Source organism: Mus pahari, chromosome 19, assembly GCF_900095145.1.
Source record: "Mus pahari chromosome 19, PAHARI_EIJ_v1.1, whole genome shotgun sequence".
In the NCBI taxonomy this organism is placed as follows: domain Eukaryota; kingdom Metazoa; phylum Chordata; class Mammalia; order Rodentia; family Muridae; genus Mus; species Mus pahari.
The window spans coordinates 20,484,141-20,503,531 of NC_034608.1; the positions used below are offsets into that span (position 1 = coordinate 20,484,141).

The following is a 19,391-nucleotide window of genomic DNA, read 5'->3' on the forward strand; positions in this document are numbered from 1 at the left end:
CCCCAGTGAGGGGCTGGGGGCGTGGCTCAGTGGTAGAGCCCCTGCCTAGACTCCCCCAGTGAGGGCCTGGGGGCGTGGCTCAGTGGTAGGGGTGTGGTTCGGAGTATCTGTGGTCACTTGCTTCACTTCTCCAGTTTTGGTATTACAGATGTACACTGGAACACACACTTTACATTTTTTTCTTTTAGATTTTAAATTAAAAAAAAATTTGTTTTGAGACATGGTCTCACTATGAGGTCTCATAGATGGCCTAAAACCCATTATGAATACCAGGCTGGCTGCAAACTCATAGATTCACCGATCTGCTAGAATTAAAGGATGGGCCTTTAACCATACCTGGCTTAATTATATTTCGTGTGTATGTGTATTTTGTTTGCATGTATTTCTGTGCCCTGCTTGCATGCCTGCTGCCTGCGGCAACCAGAAAAGGGCATCAGCTCCCCTGGAACTGGAGTCGCAGATTGTTGTAAGCCACCACGTGGGTGCTGGGAATTGAACCTGGGGCCTGGACAAGAGCACTGAGCCATTTCTCCGTCCCCAAAGTTTCTTGTTGTTTTTTGTGCACTTGATGGTGTGAAGGCATGAGGGTTGACCTCGGTGACAGAGATGAGCCTGGTGACTCAGAGCTGGCATGGTCTCAGTGCAGAGCCCAGATTTGTCACCTTCTCCGTAGCTCTGGCCATCAACAAGTAAGTTACCTCCCTCCCTGCCCCTCACACTGATTAGTGTTAGGACTCTGCTTAGGGGCACTTCCATGCTCAACACTACCACCAGGCTGCCCATTCCATGAGACAGGAGCGTTCTACCATCCAGTCCCTGCCTCCTCTTTCCCTGTCCATAATCTAACAGGGTTGAGAAGTCTAACTCCTCAGAACCCCAAACCCATGACTCTGTACCTCCCAAGATTTTTGTGGCACCGCAACTAGCTAAACTGGGCTCATGTGAGTCACCCATCACCGGGCACTGGCAGGGAGGCACCCCATCCGCCTTCAGCTCTGGCTGGCAAGCACAACGCACACACATCTTTTCTCTCCCCACTGATATATTTGATAATTGTTCAGAATTAGAACCGGAGATGGCATACGCCAGGAGAAGGGGCCCAGGGGAGTAAAAAAGAGCCCAGGGAGGAAATGAGGGGCAGGGTTGCAAGGGAGAGAGGGGGAGAGACACAGAAGAGGGAGGGAGAAGAGAGGCAGGGGCTGTGGGGGGGAGAGAAGCCAGCCAGAGGAAGAAGTGAGGGAGAGTGGGAGGTAACCGAGGGCCACAAGGAGAGAGGGGGGCCATGGGGAGAGAAGGCCCCTCCCCCCAGAGTACAAAATGGGGGGACCGGAGAGGGCTGTCCTGGGCTGGGGGCAGGGAAGACATGGTCGACGTGGTGGTGGCTGAGGTCAATAGTAGGTCTCTTTCTCCACCCAACCTGGAATGACAGAAGAGAGTCAAAGTGCGAGGAAGGCAGACACCGAGGGCCATACGAGCAAGAGGCAGGGGCACAGAAAGAAACACAAGGTGTGGTGGCAGGCCTGTCATCCCAGCACTGAGAAACTCGGGGACATGAGCTCAAGGGCAGCCTGAGCTACATAAGGAGAACCTATTTTCAGATACACAGTCGCATTTGGAAAGAGAGGGAAAGGCAAGGCGGGGAGAGAGGGAAGAGGAAGAGAGAGGACACAGGGAGAAGGAACTGCTTGCCCTCTGCTTCCCCTCCCAGCCTTTTACACCCCTGGCCATGCGGCCCTCACCCCCAGGGTTCCTGCGCAGGATGAGTTTGCGAATCTCATCATAGACGAAGATGAGGAAACTGTAGGGGAAGGCACAGAACCACCAGCTGGGCCTGAAGAGGTGAAAGAGGAGAAGGGACATGAAGGACAAATATTGGCTGTGTGAGGGTACACCAGATGGCCAGTTTCTCAGGGTCTTTGATGCCCTGGATCCCGAATAGGGCTGGGGTCTGCAGTGTCCCTCTGTAAGGATGACTGGGAGACTTGATGGCATCAGTTCAGGGGTGGCAACAGGGCACAGGGGACAGGACATCCAGAGAAACACCGGGGTGAGTGGGCTAAAGATTTAAGGCTGAGGCTGAGGCTGTAGAGGGTATGGGAGTGTGGAGTTCCTGGGTGGCCCGGGCACTCACTTGAGAGGGTACATGCGAAGGGCCACATCCATGCCTGGGCAGTAGGACAGGAAGGCAGCGAGGGCCGTCTCCTCAAACAAGCCGAAGATCAAGATCTTATTCCTGGAGGCAGAGGCAAGGCAAGGCTAGACCTGAAGCACCCCCACACCTTGTTCCCCCAACCCACAGAGACAGAGGCAGATAGACACCCAGACGTGAATGGACACAGATGGACCAAGACACTGAGTCACCAGCCGATGATGCACACACAGGGGAAAGGAACAGAGGCAGTGGGATCCAGGAGAAGCAGATGGGGGTGGGGAGAGTTGAGAGGCATAGAGAACGAGGGGTAAGGATGGGTGGTTAAGCAAGACAGCCAGGCACAGGGGTTCTGGGGAGACTGAGGCAGGAAGATTGCCATGAGTTTGAGGTTAGCCTGGGCTAAATACCAAGAGGCTGACGGTCTCAAGCAGAATACATAAAAGGGGGAGGAAGGAAGAAAAGGAAGAGAAGGAGGAATGAGGGGGAGAAGGGGAGAAGGAAAGAGAAGCAGGGACAGGTTCGTGTGAAGCAATGGCAAAAAAAGGGAAATCTGGGGACCCAGGGTGTCCACGTTTACCCACATGGAGAGACAAGCTTAGAATCTAAAACATGGGACCCTCAAGAGGAAATCAGTTTAGAGGGAGAGGAGAGGTTCAGGCAACCCCCAGAGCCAGGAAGGGGTGCAGCCACAGGCCCTCACTTCATGCCCTGCTGGAAGACAGAGTTCCTCCTGGTCTTGCAGATGATGAGGTCAGCCCACTGGACCACCACGATGCTCACAAAGAAGGCTGTGTGGCATGTGAACTCTACCACCTTCCTCTGCTCATAAGTCTGCAGAGAAAAAAAAAAAACAACCCACATCTGAGAGCGGGTTGCATCCTGTGACCACACCCCAGGCTCCTTCTCTGCCACACCCCCTGTGCTGGGTTCCCAGGACCTCAGATGTGCCCTCTTTCTTGGATTCATGGCCTCTTGGGATCACTGAAAGAGGCAGGTGTTTCAAGAAGAACAAATAATTAGCCTTAATCATTGCCCCGGGGGTCTCTAAGGATAGACAGCAGCCCGGCTTTGAAGGGATGGACAGGCTTATGAGAGAAGCCCTGAGCTAGACTTTGTGGGGAGTTCTGGGGGTCCCTTATTCAGGGAGAGCAGTTGGCTATGGCCCTCGGGACAGAGCGGTTAGCACGGGACTGCGGGTAGATGTTGGTCTGCTCCTGAGATTCAATGCCCAGCCCCTGCTCACCCACTGCTGCCCATAACTGTCTTCCAGGTCATTGACAGTGCGATCATCCCAGTTGAGCCGGATGCCCACCAGGTTACCGGGCAAGAAGCCATTTTCTGCCAGGATGACAAAGTAGGAGAAGAAACCTCCGAGGGCCTGGATCATCCCTGCGGGGAGGAAGCCGAGGGGAGGGTGAGGCAGGAGCTGGCAGCTTGCTTCGTGCTCCCCCACCACCAGCTGAGACTGTCAAAGTAGCCTGAGGACTGCTGCGTTATCTCGCCTGAGCCACGTCATCTCCAGCCCCTGGTGGTCCTGAGATGGCCAGCTGGTCCCCTTGGGGAGGGGGCTCTCCATAGGGATGACCCTCAGGCCCACTGCTACCTGACTCAGGCTTCCCAAACCCTGTAAAGATCCCGGAGGAGCCAGGCTTAATACCCCAGGCCTGTGATTGGGGAGACTGGAACATGAGGATGGAAAGCTCAGGGCCTGGCTGGGTTACATAATGAATTCAAGGCCAGTCTGGACAATTTAGTGAGACCCCTCATCTCAAAACAAAAGGTAAGAGATCTGGGGATGTACCATGGCAGAGGGCTTGCCTAGCATGGAATGAAACCCCAGGATTAATCCACAGTTAGTAATCAATTTAGTATTGTAGCACATGCCTGTAATCCCACCACTTGGGAAATGGAGGCAGGAGGACCAGAAGTTCAGGACTATTCTGCCTACATAGTGAATTGGAAGCCAGTGAATTGGTTGTTTGAGACCCTTAACAACAACGAGGCACCCAGGAGGAGTCTAGACTCTGGTTGCTTTGGCCTCGTGGGCTTTGCTTTCTTAGACATGCTCTCTATGGCTCTGCCTATGTCCCCCCAACCCCCAAAGTAGAGGAAAGGGACGTGGGTCTCTTGTCCCGTGCTTTAAGCCCTCGGACCAGGTACACGTCCACTCTGCTGGACTGGCTCTTGGTTCTGAGCCCCAATAGTCCTCACCAATCTGCCCGTAGGCCATGCTGATGAGCCTTTCGTTGACCAGTTTGTCTGTGCGTGGGTTCCTGGGCTGCCTCTTCATGATGTCGCTCTCGGCAGCCTCGTAGGCCAGGGAGATTGCAGGCACCTGGATGGGAGAGAGGCAGGCTGTGTGAGTGGAGAGGAGAGAGAGGGCGCAAGCATGTGAGAGTGGCCCTCTCTAGCCCTTAGTGGCAGCCAGGCTCACCATGTCGGTACCCAGGTCAATGCAGAGGATGGTGATGGTGCCAAGGGGCAGTGGGATGTTGGCCATGATGAAGAGCAGGAAGGGTGTGATCTCAGGGATGTTGCTGGTCAGAGTGTAGGCGATGGATTTCTTCAGGTTATCAAAGATCAGGCGGCCTGTAGCGGGAGGAGCAGGAGGATCAGGCTTAGAACTTGGGGTCTAATGGAGCCCTGTCTCCTTTCTTTGTTAAGTATTTGCTTTAGATAGATAGTCCTGTCTAGTACTTGCTTTAGATAGGTAGGTAGGTAGGTAGGTAGGTAGATAGATAGATAGATAGATAGATAGATAGATAGATAGATACTAGAGATTGAACCTAGGCTTCCTGCATGCCAGACAAGGCTCTACCACTAAGCCACGCCCCCAGCCCTCTATTGGAGGATTCTAAGCAGGTGCCCCACCACTGAGCCACGCCCCCAGCCCCCCTGAGGCATTCACAATAGGGCTCTATCAGTGAGAACCCCTACCCACATCCAGACTTTGCATGCTATCTAATTCACCCTTACCCACTAAACATTTACATCTACAGCTGTGACCACCGCAGCACCCCTGGGGAGACTGGTAGCTTCTATCAAGGTTAAACCTCCTTTACCCCACTTCTAGGTTTATACCCAAGAGAAATGATGGCTTATGTCCACAAAGCCAAGTTCACAAAGGTTTACCATAGCAGTATTCATAATAGCCTCAAACCAGAGCCAACCTGAAAGTTCATGCCAGGTGAGCAGACGCTAAACTGTGCAGCATTATGGGAAGGAAAAGGGAAGAGGCACGAACCCATGAACCCACAGGAGAATCTGAGGTATTACATTGAGTGATAAAGGTCAGACCCAGGGTTGGGGCTGTAGCTCAGTTGGTAGAGTGTTTGCCGAGCATGCATGAGACCCTGGGTCCACTCCCTAGTACCACAAAACAAACTAGGTGTGGGTACTGAACCTGGTGGCACAGGCTTTTAATCCCAGGGTTACATAATAAGACCTGTCTCAATTTTATATTAAAACAAAAAAAAAAGTCAAGAAAAAAATTATCCCACTTATACAAAGGACAACTAGCGAGACAGTGAGCCTGCTGTGCTGTGGTCAGGCCAGAAGGGACTGCAATGGAGCTGGATGTCTGTCTCTGTCTGTCTCTGTCTGTCTACAGTGTTGTGAATCAAACCCAGGACCTTATATATGCCAGGAAAGCCCTCTATCAGTGTTATTTCTATTGATTAGAATCTGGAGAGGGTATGGATGTCCCTAGATGCAAAAATCTCTCAAGTTGTGATGCATATGATTGATCACAAACATGCAATCAATATGCTGCACATCAGGTCAAAACCTAAGAATTATCATGGGGGCTGGTGAGATGGCTCAGTGGGTAAGAGCACCCAACTGCTCTTCCAAAGGTGCAGAGTTCAAATCCCAGCAACCACATGGTGGCTCACAACCATCCTTAACAAGATCTGACTCCCTCTTCTGGGGTGTCTGAAGACAGCTACAGTGTACTTATATATAATAAATAGATAAATCTTAAAAAAAAAAAAAAAGAATTATCATGGCAGCCCAATGTCCTTCCCTATATGTCAAGCTGTAGGGAAATCATTAAAAAATAAAATCACCCACTTTTATTTTTTTTATAACCCACTTTAAAAAAATGTCAAGTGCAGTACCGCACGTGAGACAGGAGATTAGGAGTTCAAGGTCATTCTCAGCTACATAGTGAGGTCGAAGTCAGCCTGGGCTACATGAAATACCATCTCAAAAAAAAAAAAAAAAAAAAAAGAAAAGGCAATAGACTAAAATAGGCATTTCTCAGAAGAGAATACACAAATAGGCCAGGCACAAGGGCACATGCCTGGGATTCTAGCAGCACTCAGGAGGCATGGGCAGCAAGGTCAGAGCAGCTCTGAGACCAGTCTGGTCTAGATAGCAAGCTCCAGGCCAGCCAGGACTCTACAGGCAGCCTGTTTCAACAATAAAAATCAGTGCTGGGTATGGTGGTGCACTCCTCAAATCACTAATCAGGGCACAGGGGAGACAGGCAGCTGCATCTCCAGGAATCCCAGGCTATTCAGAGTGAGACCTGTCTCAAAAGGCAGAAGAAAGAATATTACAAACAAACAAAAGCCTGGGGGGCCGTGAGGGTGGCCGTGGCACACATCTTCAATCCCAACACTTGGGAGGCAGAGGCAGGTAGATCTCTGAGTTGCCTCAAGCCAGGTCTACAGAGTGAGTCCCAGAACAGCCAGGGCTACACAGAGAAACTCTGTCTCAAAAAACCAAACCCAAACAAACAAAAAACAAAGATACACTGCACTCAGTATATCAGGGTGGTACCACTCGCTAGCTGCTGGGGACACAAAGTAAACAAACCTGCAGTGAGACTTACATCTCCCAGAGAGGATAGCTAAGGTCAAAATGACAAAAGGCAGGTGCTGGAGGGGAGGCAGGGAAGCATGTACACTGTAGGTGAGGATGCATATTAGGTGTGGTATTGGTGGTACACTGGTGGCATAGCTGCCTTTCACAATGTAAATTAGTATAGCTATCATGGGAAATGGCATACAAGATTTCTTTCTTTCTTTCTTTCTTTCTTTCTTTCTTTCTTTCTTTCTTTCTTTCTCTCTCTCTCTCTCTCTCTCTCTCTCTCTCTCTCTCTTTCTTTCTTTCTTTCTTTCTTTCTTTAATTAATAACGGGGGCTGGAGAGATGGCTCAGTGGTTAAGAGCACTGGCTGCTCTTCCAGAGGACCCAGGTTCTGCTCCCAGCACTCATATGGTGGCTCACAACTATCTTTAACTCCTGTTCCAGAGGATCTACTGCCCCCTTCTGGCCTCCGTGGGCACTGCATGCATGTGGTGCACAGATATAACATGCAATGCAGGCAAAACTCCCACACAGCCCAAATAAATTATTTTTTAAAGATTTTTTTTTTTTTTTTTTTTTTTTTTTGGAGACAGGGTTTCTCTGTATAGCCCCGGATGTCCTGGAACTCAGTTTGTAGACCAGGCTGGCCTCAAACTCAGAAATCCCCCTGCCTCTGCCTCTGCCTCCCGAGTGCTGGGATTAAAGGCGTGTGCCACCACACCCAGCTTTTTAAAAAAGAATTTAAAGAATGAAATAGATGGTATTGAAGGTCTCTGTGCCGGGCATAGGGGCCCAAGAACCACATGACCTCTCTCACATATGGAATCTAAGAGTTCATCTTATTCAGGTGTAGTGTTACGCACCTGTAATCCCAGTACTCAGGAGGCTGAGGCAGGGGGATTGCCATGATGAGTTCAAGGTCAACAGTCAACCTGGACTACATAGTGAGCTTATGTCTAAAACAATCCCCCACCCCCTAAAAAGGGGGTGCTCAAGAGCGGTCTCCATGGTTAAGAGTAGACAGTGCTCTTACTGAGGACCTAAGTTTTGTTCCCAGCATCCTTGTAAGATGATGGCTCACAACTGTCTCTAAGGTGTGATGTGGAGGAAGGGGTTATGATGTAGCTCAGGCATAGCATGTGCTTCAGAAGCACAAGAATTTGTGCTGTATCCCGAACACCATAAAAGAAAAAGAAAAAAAATCCACAGACGTAGGAACTTCTGGTATGCTACAATGTAACCGGTTGACCAAAGAGTACACATAGCAAATGTCTCAAAAGCTAGGAGAAAGGGCACTGAATATTTTCTCCCATAAGAAATGCTAACTGGGTGGATAGGTATGCTTAAGCCTATCTAACCAGGAACCAACACACACATATATCAAAATATCACATGGAAACCCAATAGGAGCTATAACTTTTTGTAGTCTCATGTAGTCCAGATTGGACTCGAACTTCTGATCTCCCTACCTTTATCTCCTAAGTGCTAGGATTTCAGGCATATGCCACCAAGCAGCTGGAGTTCCATTTGCTTTGTTTATTTGAAGACAGGGTCTTTTTTTTTTTTTTTTTTTTTTCGCGACAGGGTTTCTCTGTGTAGCCCTGGCTGTCCTGGAACTCATTCTGTAGACCAGGCTGGACTTGAACTCAGAAATCTGCCTGCCTCTGCCTTCCAAGTGCTGGGATTAAAGGCGTGTGTCACTATGCAGCCCGGCTAGCTGCTTTTTAAAATTATGTGTATATGAATTTGTATGGGAGCTGTTGCTCTGCAAGTGAGTGTAATGCCTGTAGATGCCAGAAGAGGGCACTGTGAAGCCCTAGAGCTTGCGTTAAAGACACTAGTGAGCTGTCTAGGATGCTAGGAACCAAACTTGGGCCCTCTTAATGGTTCACTCTTAACTGCTGAGCCATCTGTGGAGACCCCCATCTTTTTTTTGGGGGGGAAGGTTCTTGCTGAGTAGTACCAGCTGCTCTGGAACTAAGTCTTTTTTGTCTAAGCCTCCCAAATGCTGAGATTATCCGTGTACAGCAGCATGTGGTTAATATGTACACTACTTATGTTTTTATGTAGCTGTTAAAACAAATCCAGCCCATTGTTGTGGCTCACACCGGTACTTCCAGCACTCAGAAGGCTGAAGCACGAGGGCTGCTGTAAGTTCAAGACCAGTCTGGGCTACATAGTGAACTGCAGGCCAGCCTGGGCTACAAACGGAAACCCGGTCAAAACAAAACGAAACAAAGGTTTTGGTACAGTGGTCACTGTACCAAAGACCTCTGGCCTTATGATGTCCTCATGAGACAACCATTTCCTCCCATGTAGCTATTTGCTTCTCATTCTAATATGTTCCTAAGTAAAAAGAAGAATTAAGGATGCTTCCATATACACCAGCATGTGGTAGTGTGGGGAGAACAAACTGGCTCATGTGGAGATGGACAACAACGACAGGAGACGCCGCCATTCACTGTATTTTCAGTATCTGGAATTTTCCCTTGGGGAAGTTAAACCCCCCACAAACACCACCCCTAGCATTTTGCCCTTGTGGCTGGTCTCTCTAACTCTCCCTCCCTCCCTTCCTCTCTCCCTCCCTGTCTCTTTCTTTGTTTCTCCCTCTCTCTCCCCCTCTCCCCCTCTGTCCCCCCCTACTCCTCCCTCCCAGTGTCTTCCTGCTGCTGAGCCACGCCCCCAGCTCTCTTTGTAACTTATTTGGAGATAGTAAGTTTCAGTAAGTTGCACAGGGTTGTAAATCCTGCTTAGCCTCCACAGTAGCTTGGGTTTCAGGCCTGTGCTACTAAACCTGGTTCTGTGGGTTTCCTAGCACCTCCCCCAATTTGTTATTTGCTATGTGTTTGTTGATTGTTTTAGATAACTTATTTCCCAGCCTTGAGAGCAAGGGCCCATCAGTGCACCCAGCAACCTGCATGATGCCGAGGGCAGAGGCTGCCTAGGGGTGCCTGCCTTGTCCTGCCAGGCAGAGATGGCCAGGGCTGCCTAGGGGTGCCTGCCTTGTCCTGCCAGGCAGAGATGGCCAGGGAACGAGAGGTCGCTGTGCTTTTCTCTGGGATATTGGAGGTGAGGATTAGCAGCATCTAGCCTGTCACAGTGGGCTCAGCTTTAGCGATTATTCTCTGGATTTTGTTTGTGTTGAGACAGGGTCTTACCATATGGCCCTGGCTAATCCAGAACTCACTGTGTATATAGGTTAGGCTGGCCTTAGACTCACAGAAATCATCCTTCCGCTGCCTCCAGAGACTCACTGTGTATCCCTGACTGTCCTGGAACTCACTCTGTAGACCAGGCTGGCCTTGAACTCATAGAGATCCGCCTGCCTCTGCCTCTTTAGTGCTGGGATTAAAGGCGTGCGATATCATAGCCTCGCTTATCATGAGATTTATTTTACTTTCTCTTTTGGTGCTATGGATGAAACTCAAATCCTGCACATGCTAGGCGACCCCTGTGAATTATAGCTTCAGTTCATTATGGTACTGACCTCTTCCTCCCTCCCCCACCCCACCCCCCTTCTCCCTTCTCGAGTGTGTGTGTGTGTGTGTGTGTGTGTGTGTGTGTAACAGGGTCTCACTCATAGCCTAGCCTAGGCTGGCCTAGAACTCACAGCAATTCACCTGCCTCAGTCTCCTGAGCCCTGGGATTATGAGCCATTACACACTCCCAGAAAATGTCATTCCCAGCCAGGAGTGACATTTCAGATGGGGGCTAGACTCAGGGAGAAAAGAATGATACAAGCATAAACAGTTACTCTTCCATTGAGATTATGGTGTCGCTAACATTTTTAGACATTTTCTGCAGTTATCAATGTAATTATCAATAATTAGATAAAATAAAAACATGAACCAGCCTCCTTCATGCCCACTCTAGACCCTCCAGGAGGTGGGGCTGTTGTCAGTCAGCTCTGCAGTGGGACTTCCCTGCCACACCATCCCAGTCTCACACTGGGCTCCCATACCTCACCTCGCAGGAACTGACATTTATCTGCCTGTGGCCTTCCCCCAATCCTTTCAGAGTGAATGTCTCAATGTCTACTCTGGAAGATGACTGAACCCCAGCCCATGTCAGGAAAGGGGCCCTTCCAAACCTCCCAGGATCCTTTGCTTCACGGTGACTACACTCCCAATCCTCCTCATCCAGCAGACCGCAGGATGGTGGCGCAGGAACACTGAAGCCAATCCCGCCCCGCCACCCCCATGCAGCCTGGGCCTGCTCCCCTTCCCTCCCTAAAGCTTCTGGCAGTGACTCAGTCTCTACACCCCACCTCCACCCCACGACCACTCACCTTCCTCCACACCAGTGACAATGGAAGCAAAATTGTCATCCAGCAGAATCATGTCGGCAGCCTGCTTAGAGACATCAGAGCCAGCAATGCCCATGGCCACCCCGATGTCAGCCTTCTTCAGAGCAGGGGAGTCGTTCACACCATCGCCAGTCACAGCCACAATTGCTCCCTGGAAGGAGGAAGGGTGAGGGTGAGAACCAACTCTTCAGGCCCAGCCCTCCTCCCTCAGACCAGCCATCCAGGCCCAAGCTTCCTCCCTCAGACCTAGGATCCGGACCCAGCCTTCTTCCCTCAGATTCAGGATTAAGGCTCAGACCTCCTCCCTCAGACCACAGATCCAGGCTCAGCCCCTTCTCCCTCAGTCCCAGGGATCCAGACCCCAATTCTCCTCCCTCAGACTCAGGAGTCCAGACCCAGCCCTCCTCCCCCAGACCCAGGGGTTCAGGCCTCGCCTCCCTTACAGCAGGTGGGAGCTTACTTGTCTCTGACAGCCCTCCACGATGATGAGCTTCTGCTGAGGGGAGGTTCGGGCAAAGACGATCTCGGTGTGGTTCTGTAGGATCTCGTCAATCTGCTCAGAGGTGAAGTCCTTGAGGTCGGTGCCGTGAATCACACAGGCTTTGGCATCCCTGAGAAGAGCAGAAAGTAGCTAAGGCCAGAGTGAGGAGTCGGGGGCATTTGATAGGCAGAAAGAAAGACAGGCAGGACAGACCAGGGGCAAGGGAGACAGAGGAGATCAGAGGGAGGGGCATAAGGTTAGAAGAGCCAAGCCTGAAGGACCAGAAACAGGTGCGTAGAGCAACAGGAAGAGAGACGGAGACAGGTATAAGGACTGAAAATCTGGAAGTCCAAAAAGCCAAACATAGATATACAGGCACATAGGGGAGCAAAGCAAAGAAATATGGGGCTTCCTTTAATCTTCTGAGAGCAAATATTTATAATTATCTATAATCTGAGCACTAAGCAGAGGGATGCATGCCTTTAATCCCAACACTTGGGAGGTAGAGGCAAGCAGAGGTTTGAGTTCAAGGCCAGTCTGGTCTACATAACGGGTTCTAAGCCAGCCAGCCTGGTCTACACAGCAAGACCTTGTCTCAAAAGGAATACTTACATATAATTATTTGTAACCTGGTCCCCCCAACATCATTTTGGGTGATGCTGGGGATGGAACCCAGGTCCTTTTATTATTAGGCAAGCATTCATTTCTGAATGACACTCCTAGCTTCTCACTGGGGGATTCTAGGCAGGGGCTCTACCACTGAGCCACGCCCCCAGCCCCTCACTGGGGGATTCTAGGCAGGGGCTCTACCACTGAGCCACGCCCCCAGCCCCTCACTGGGGGATTCTAGGCAGGGGCTCTACCACTGAGCCACGCCCCCAGCCCCTCACTGGGGGATTCTAGGCAGGGGCTCTACCACTGAGCCACGCCCCCAGCCCCTCACTGGGGGATCCTAGACAAGTGCTATCTCTGAACTACGTTCCTAGTCCTTAGTGTTTGGAGACGGGATCTTGCTGTATAGCTCAGGCTGCTCTCAAATTATTGATCCTCCTGTCTACTCTTTTGAGTGTTGGGGTACAGGTGTGCAGCGCCATGCCTGGTTTTACTTTATTTTGTATTTGTGTTGCTTGGGGTGGTACTGAGGATGAAGTCCAGGGCCTTGTGTGTTCATTCTCCACACGCACCCCTTCCCTGAACTCCATCCTCACCCTTGTAGAATGGTTTTGTTTGTTTGTTTGTTTGTTTTAGTGTGTGTGTGTGTGTGTGTGTGTGTATTTGGTGTTGTCTTTGTTTTATCAAGAAAGAGTCTCACTGTCTCACTGTGGCTTGCCCAGAACTCATTATGTAGACCAGGCTGGCCTCAAACTCAAAGAGATCTGCCTACCTCTGCCTTCCTAGTGTTGGGATTAAACGGGTGAATCACGTCACCCAGTTCCTTGTTGAAGAGGAAGAAGCTGGGACTTGGAAAGGGACGAGGAGGGAAAATCAACCTCTCCAAACCCCCGTGGCTGTCACCCTTACTCTGGGAGAATAATGGTTCAAGGCTTGAGCAGACAGAAGGGAACCAGAGAGGAAGGAGGAGTTGGGGGAGTAAAATCTATGTGGTGACCACCTTGATGGCCCTGCAGGACCTGGAGGAGGTGTGGCCACTCACCTGGGGTTGACCTGGCTGACGGGGATGTTGAGCCGGGCGGCGATGTCCTCGACAGTCTCGTTACCCTCAGAGATGATACCCACGCCCTTGGCAATGGCCTTGGCAGTGATGGGGTGATCGCCGGTGACCATGATCACCTGCAAGCGTCGTGTTTTAGGGACGGCCCCGGGCTCCTGCATAACCCTCCTGACATCACATCCACCCGGCTGCCCCAGGACCCACCTTGATGCCTGCGCTGCGGCACTTGCCCACAGCATCAGGGACGGCTGCCCGGGGAGGGTCAATCATGGACATGAGACCCACGAAGCAAAGGTTGTCTGTGGTGAAGTTCACGTCATCACAGTCAAAGGCAAAGCCCTTGGGGAACTGTTCCTCGGGCAGGTAGTAATGGCAGAAACCTGGCGATGGCACACAGAAGGGCCTATGAAGGTGCCAGCCTCAGGACCTCCACGACTGCATCCCATTGCTCTCAGCAACCTCATTCGTCTGTTCATTCATTCATTCACACATTCATTCATGCACTCATTCATTCACGGTGCATTCTGACCCCAACAGGCTCTTAGAGCTCAACCTGTTCCTGCCCCACCCATAATACACACCCAGCACACGCTCGCCCAGGCCACCAAGCTCCAGGTAGGCATTCTGGAAGGCCTCCTTCATCTCCTCATCCAGAGGCTGCTCCTTGCCCTGCAGGAGGATGGTGGCACAGCGGTCCAGAATGCGTTCGGGGGCGCCCTTCATCACTAGCAGGTACCGGTTGTCATTGGGGTCCTCAGTCTCATGGATGGATAGCTGTAACAGACCAGAGTTCATGCTTAAGCCATGCAGGGACCTGGAGGCTGCCTGCACCTAGCTAGGGAGAGCACCGTCCTGGTGCCAGGATAGGACAGCCGGCTAAGAGCACTGCCCGTATCTCTGCCCGCATCTCTGCAGGTCACTTCCTGTTTCTCAAGTCTCCTAGAGCTCTCTGCTCAGTCCTTTTCTACCTTTCCACCTCCGTCCATCTCTCCCACAGAGATTCCAGCTGTCCTTGGATCACATACTTTCCCCCTGTCTCGGCAGGAGTCGATATTCAGCTAAACCCGAATCTAGCAGTTAGCTTGCCTCTGAAGTGTACCTAGAACCCGGCTTCTTCTCACTCTCCTCTGTTGTCTTTGCCCCCAATCCAGCTATCTTCAACCCTCACTTAAATTTCTGTATCTACTTCCTGCAGATCAGCCAGTCTGGGCCAATGTTCAACAACAGAACAATGGCCTAGAATCCCCCAGTGAGGAGCTGGGGTTGTGGCTCAGGGGTAGAGCCCCTGCCTAGAATTCCCCAGTGAGGGGCTGGGGGTGTGGCTCAGTGGTAGAGTCCCTGCCTAGANTCCCCCAGTGAGGGGCTGGGGGTGTGGCTCAGTGGTAGAGCCCTTGCCTAGAATCCCCCAATGAGGGTCTGGGGGCGTGGTTCAGAGGTAGAGCGCCTGTCTAGATTCCATTAAGAATAGGTAGGGGTGTGGTTCAGAGGCAACACACTTGCTAATATAAGGTCTTGGCTTCCATCCTTAGTCCCAGTGAAAATTAACACCTAAAAGAAACCCTAAGTCGGGCTGGTGAGATGGCTCAGTGGGTAAGAGCACCTGACTGTTCTTCCGAAGGTCCGGAGTTCAAATCCCAGCAACCACATGGTGGCTCACAACCATCCGTAACAAGATCTGACTCCCTCTTCTGGAGTGTCTGAAGACGGCTACAGTGTACTTACATATAATAAATAAATCTTAAAAAAAAGAAAAAAAGAAAAAAAGAAAAAAGAAAGAAACCCTAAGTCGGGGTTGGGGATTTAGCTCAGTGGTAGAGCACTTGCCTAGCAAGCACAAGGCCCTGGGTTTGATCCTCAGCTCTGGGGAAAAAAAAAAAAAAGACAAACTAACAAAAGAGACCCTAAGTCAGTCAGTGAGAAACACTGCAGCCACATTGATAAAGAGCTTAGCAGTTTCCCAAAAGGTGGTGTCTGCCAACCATCCGTCTACAGGTGAACAGACCAATAAGATGTATCCTTTTTTCTCCCACGGCAGCTGGGCAGGGAGGCTCACATCTGCAACTGCAGAGCCTGTGAGGCTGAGGCAGACAATCTCTGCGACTCTGAGTCTTGGCAGGGCTGTACAGGGAGCACCAAGCCAGACTAGGTTACAGTGTGAGACCTTGTCTCAAAAGAGAAAAAAAAAAGAAGAAAGATTAAAAAGTCACAAGGGCTGGGCGTTAGTGGTGCACGCCTTTAATCCCAGCACTTGGGAGGCAGAGGCAGGCGGATTTCTGAGTTCGCTATACAGAGAAACTCTGTCCCGAAAAACAAAAAACAAAACAAAACAAAACAAAAAAAAAGTCACAAGGAATGGCCAGGTGTGGTGGCGCGTGCTCAGGAGGCAGACACAGGTGGAGCTCTGTGAGTTCAAGGCTGGCCTGGTCTATATAGCAAGTTCCAGGACAGCCAGGGCTACATAGAGAAATCCTGTCTTGATGGGGGGGGGGAGTCAGGAGGAAGCTGGTGGGATGACTCAGTGAGTAGGGGTGTTTGCTGTGTAAGCCTGAAGACCCGAGTTCAATCCCTGGAACTTCCATACGGGTAGGAGAGAACCAACTCCCCCCTTCTCCACACACAACCCCCACCATCACATACACACAGTAATAAACATTTTACAAAGAGAATGAGGCTCTGGTGGACGTGTGGTTAGATTCTGGAAAAAACGATTTTAAAAAAGGCCAAATGTTACACAATTCTTTTTTTTTTTTTTTTTTTTTAAACGAAATGTCCAGAACAAGAGAATCCACAGAGACAGAAAGTAGGTTAGTGTTTGCATGGGGCTGGGAGCAGGGTGTGCAGGCAGGCTAAGGTATCTAAAACTGACCATGTAGGTGGTTGCCTAAGGCGCTCGCAGTGAGTTGTAGTCACGTAAAACTGTTTGACTGAATGGATATGCATCAAGCCCCGTCTGCCCTTCTCTGTTTCCTGTCATGGTCCTTGCTCCCCTCGGAGTCATAGCTGGGTCTCCCCCACAGCGCTCAGAGCCTTGCCCTGGTTCCCTCACCCCCTGGTTCAGGCAGGTTGGACTCCTGCCGCAGGACCTTTGCATGTGCTGCCCACTGTCTGAGCCCTCTTCCCTTTATACCCAGCAGGACTGCTCCTTTTATCCTTTGATTGTCTGCCTCCTAGGACTAGTGTGTCAGAAAGCAGGAGTCTCACTGTTAAACTCACCACCCCATGGACTCCAGTACCCAAAACAAGACCAAAAGGCTCAAAAACATATCTGGAAATTGTGTGAAAAATGCTACCCTTATGCTTGAGATGGTGGCCAGGACCCACCCTCTGCTGTAGGGTGCTCTTTGCTCCTGTGGCTCCCATTTCAACTTCTCCTATTCCCCTCCCCTACTCTGGCTATCATCATCCTCATTCTTACAGATGGGAGCTTAAGCACTAACTAATAAAAAATTAATGTATTTCCCCAAAGCTGTAAGGGTGTGGTGGGACAGAGGCGGCTACATCCGGGAATTATAGATACCGCAGGGTCCCTGCTGACTGACCCAGTGCTGCTGGTAATGTAACTATTTCCTCCAGACATGACTGGCACCATCATGGAACAGAGCTCCAGAAAGCCTTTACCCATGAAATATGCAGGATGGCACAGTGATGGCTAGGGCTGTGCTAATGGTGGTCAGTCGCTAACGGCCCCTCACGGAAGGGTGGGAAGGGAAGAGTCACTGCCTCCTACCCCTGCCCGCTTGCCTGTCCCCACAGCTGGCCGGGAGCTGGGACTCCAGTAACTCAGCATTCATGAGTCACTACCTACTCTGGGTGGTGCAGCTGCCTTTGAGTCACTCCACAATCCTGTAAATAACTTCCCAGCCCTGCTCCTATAATTAACTCTAGTCATCCCATTCTTTCGCCAAGCTGGACCAGGATCATTTCTTTGGTCTGTTAGTGTCCTATCTGTCTGGACAGCATAGGTATTTATGTATGTATGTATATATGTATGTATGTATGTATGTATGTATGTATGTATGTATGTATCCTGTTTTGAGACAGGGTCTCATATAGCCCAGGCTGGGAACTTGCTGGGTACCTGGGGATAGCTCTGATGCACTTAGCTCCTCCTCCTTGGTGCTGGGATCACAGCCCGTACCATCATGCCTGACTTTGTCCCCCGTTTTAAGACAGGCTCTAATGTAGCCCAGGCTGGCCTCAAATTCACTGTGTAGCTGAGGATAACCATGACCTTCTGATCCTCCTGCCTCTACTTTCCAAGTGCTGGGCTCACAGATGTGCACTAACACATCCAGCTCAAATGGATATATTTTATTACTATTATCATTTTTTTCTTTTTAGAGATAGGGGTTCTCTGTGTAGCCCTGGCTGTCCTAGAACTTACTCTGTAGAGTGGCCTCGGACTCATAGAGATATGCCTGCTTTTGTCTCCCAAGTACTGGAGTTAAAATGTGTCACCACGGCCCAGCTAAATAGATATTTCTTTATATCGTCCCAGGAGAACTCACACAGCACTGGGGGCCAGAGTTCCCTCGTACCTGGTATTTGTTGGTCGAGTTGAATGGAATCTCAGCCACTTTCTTGTTCCGTTCTCGCATCAGCTTTACGGAACCCGAGGACAGCTCAATGCACTTAAGCAGGGCAGACTCAGAGGCATCCCCAGCCACGTCCCTCTGTGGCAGGCAGGAGAGAGCCGAGTCAGTCAGCAGTAGATTGAGGATGGGTGAGGTTGCAGTAGGTGGGATGCTGGGTTGGGGTGGGCGGGCGGCTACACCCACCTTGAGTACAGGAATGTTGTCCTGCCCGCCCTTGAAGACAGCCCGGTTGCAGAGCCCGGCGATGTGGGACAGGGCCACCCAGGTGTGTGAGCTCTTGTCAAAAGAGGTCCCTGTGAGGAGTCACGTGTGAGGCCAAGAGGCTGCTGTGATGGGGTGCCCCGGTCCCCGCCCAGAGCCACCACAGACCTGACTGATCCTCTGTGGTGTCCGCCTCGTGGATCTGGTTGTCAAACCACATGTGGGCAACGGTCATGCGGTTCTGGGTGAGGGTGCCGGTCTTGTCCGAGCAGATGGTGGATGTGGAGCCCAGAGTCTCCACCGCCTCCAGGTTCTTTACCAGACAGTTCTTGCGAGCCATGCGTTTGGCGGTCAGTGTCAGACACACCTGAAGGGCAGCAAAGGACAGAGCAACTACACAGATGCCCACAGCTCAACTGCCCGGCCTCAGCTCAAATCACGGGAAGCACCCAGAGCTGTGGAACGACTGTTTAATAGCAATGTTGGGGCCGCAGGGAGTGAACAATAGGCAGACTCAGATGCGACCCCCAAACACACAGTAAAATGTTCTCAGAGGCTCAGAGGTTACTGTTCTTTCGGAGGACCCAAGTTTGATTCCCAACACCACATCAGGCAGCTCAGGACTGCCTGTAACTTCAGCTCTAGGTGATCTGATTGAGACCTCTCCAGCCCCGCCCCCAAATAAGTAACAATTAACATAAGAAAATAAAGTGGTTAAAACAAGATTAGTGTCTTTAAAAAGAAAAGAGGGCTGGAGAGATGGCTCAGCGGTTAAGAGCACGGACTGCTCTTCCAGAGGTCCTGAGTTCAAATCCCAGCAACCACGNGGTGGCTCACAACCATCTGTTATGAGATCTGATGCCCTCTTCTGGTGTATCTGAAGACAGCTACAGTGTACGTATATATAATAAATGAATAAATCTTAAAATAAAATAAAATAAAATAAAAAAGAAAAAGAAAAGAAAACCCAGCAGTATCTACTGTACCTCTGTGGAGTGGCCTCGAACTCACAGAGATCCGCCTGCCTCTGCCTCCCGAGTGCTGGGGTTAAAGTGTGCGCCACATAGCCCCACTAAAGAGAAATTTCTTTCTTTCTTTCTTTCTTTCTTTCTTTCTTTCTTTCTTTCTTTCTTTCTTTCTTTCTTTCTTTTTTTTTTTGGTTTTTCGAGA

General features: G+C 50.6%; 1 protein-coding gene across 1 annotated transcript in view; it reads right to left on the minus strand.

Moving 5' to 3' along the window:
• Positions 1-1,024: 1,024 nt before the first annotated feature.
• The window catches only part of Atp1a3 (ATPase Na+/K+ transporting subunit alpha 3), a 29,329-nt gene continuing 10,962 nt past the window's right edge, over positions 1,025-19,391 (minus strand). The window contains exons 9-23 of the mRNA XM_021219809.2: positions 18,390-18,588; positions 18,204-18,313; positions 17,964-18,098; positions 14,007-14,199; positions 13,630-13,805; positions 13,408-13,544; positions 11,733-11,883; positions 11,255-11,423; positions 4,587-4,741; positions 4,364-4,487; positions 3,396-3,541; positions 2,853-2,983; positions 2,132-2,233; positions 1,740-1,831; positions 1,025-1,417 (exon numbers count right to left, since the gene is read on the minus strand). Coding sequence (XP_021075468.1) covers positions 1,389-1,417; positions 1,740-1,831; positions 2,132-2,233; positions 2,853-2,983; positions 3,396-3,541; positions 4,364-4,487; positions 4,587-4,741; positions 11,255-11,423; positions 11,733-11,883; positions 13,408-13,544; positions 13,630-13,805; positions 14,007-14,199; positions 17,964-18,098; positions 18,204-18,313; positions 18,390-18,588 — 2,049 coding nt within the window. The 3' untranslated portion in view covers positions 1,025-1,388. The remainder of the gene's footprint in view (positions 1,418-1,739; positions 1,832-2,131; positions 2,234-2,852; positions 2,984-3,395; positions 3,542-4,363; positions 4,488-4,586; positions 4,742-11,254; positions 11,424-11,732; positions 11,884-13,407; positions 13,545-13,629; positions 13,806-14,006; positions 14,200-17,963; positions 18,099-18,203; positions 18,314-18,389; positions 18,589-19,391) is intronic.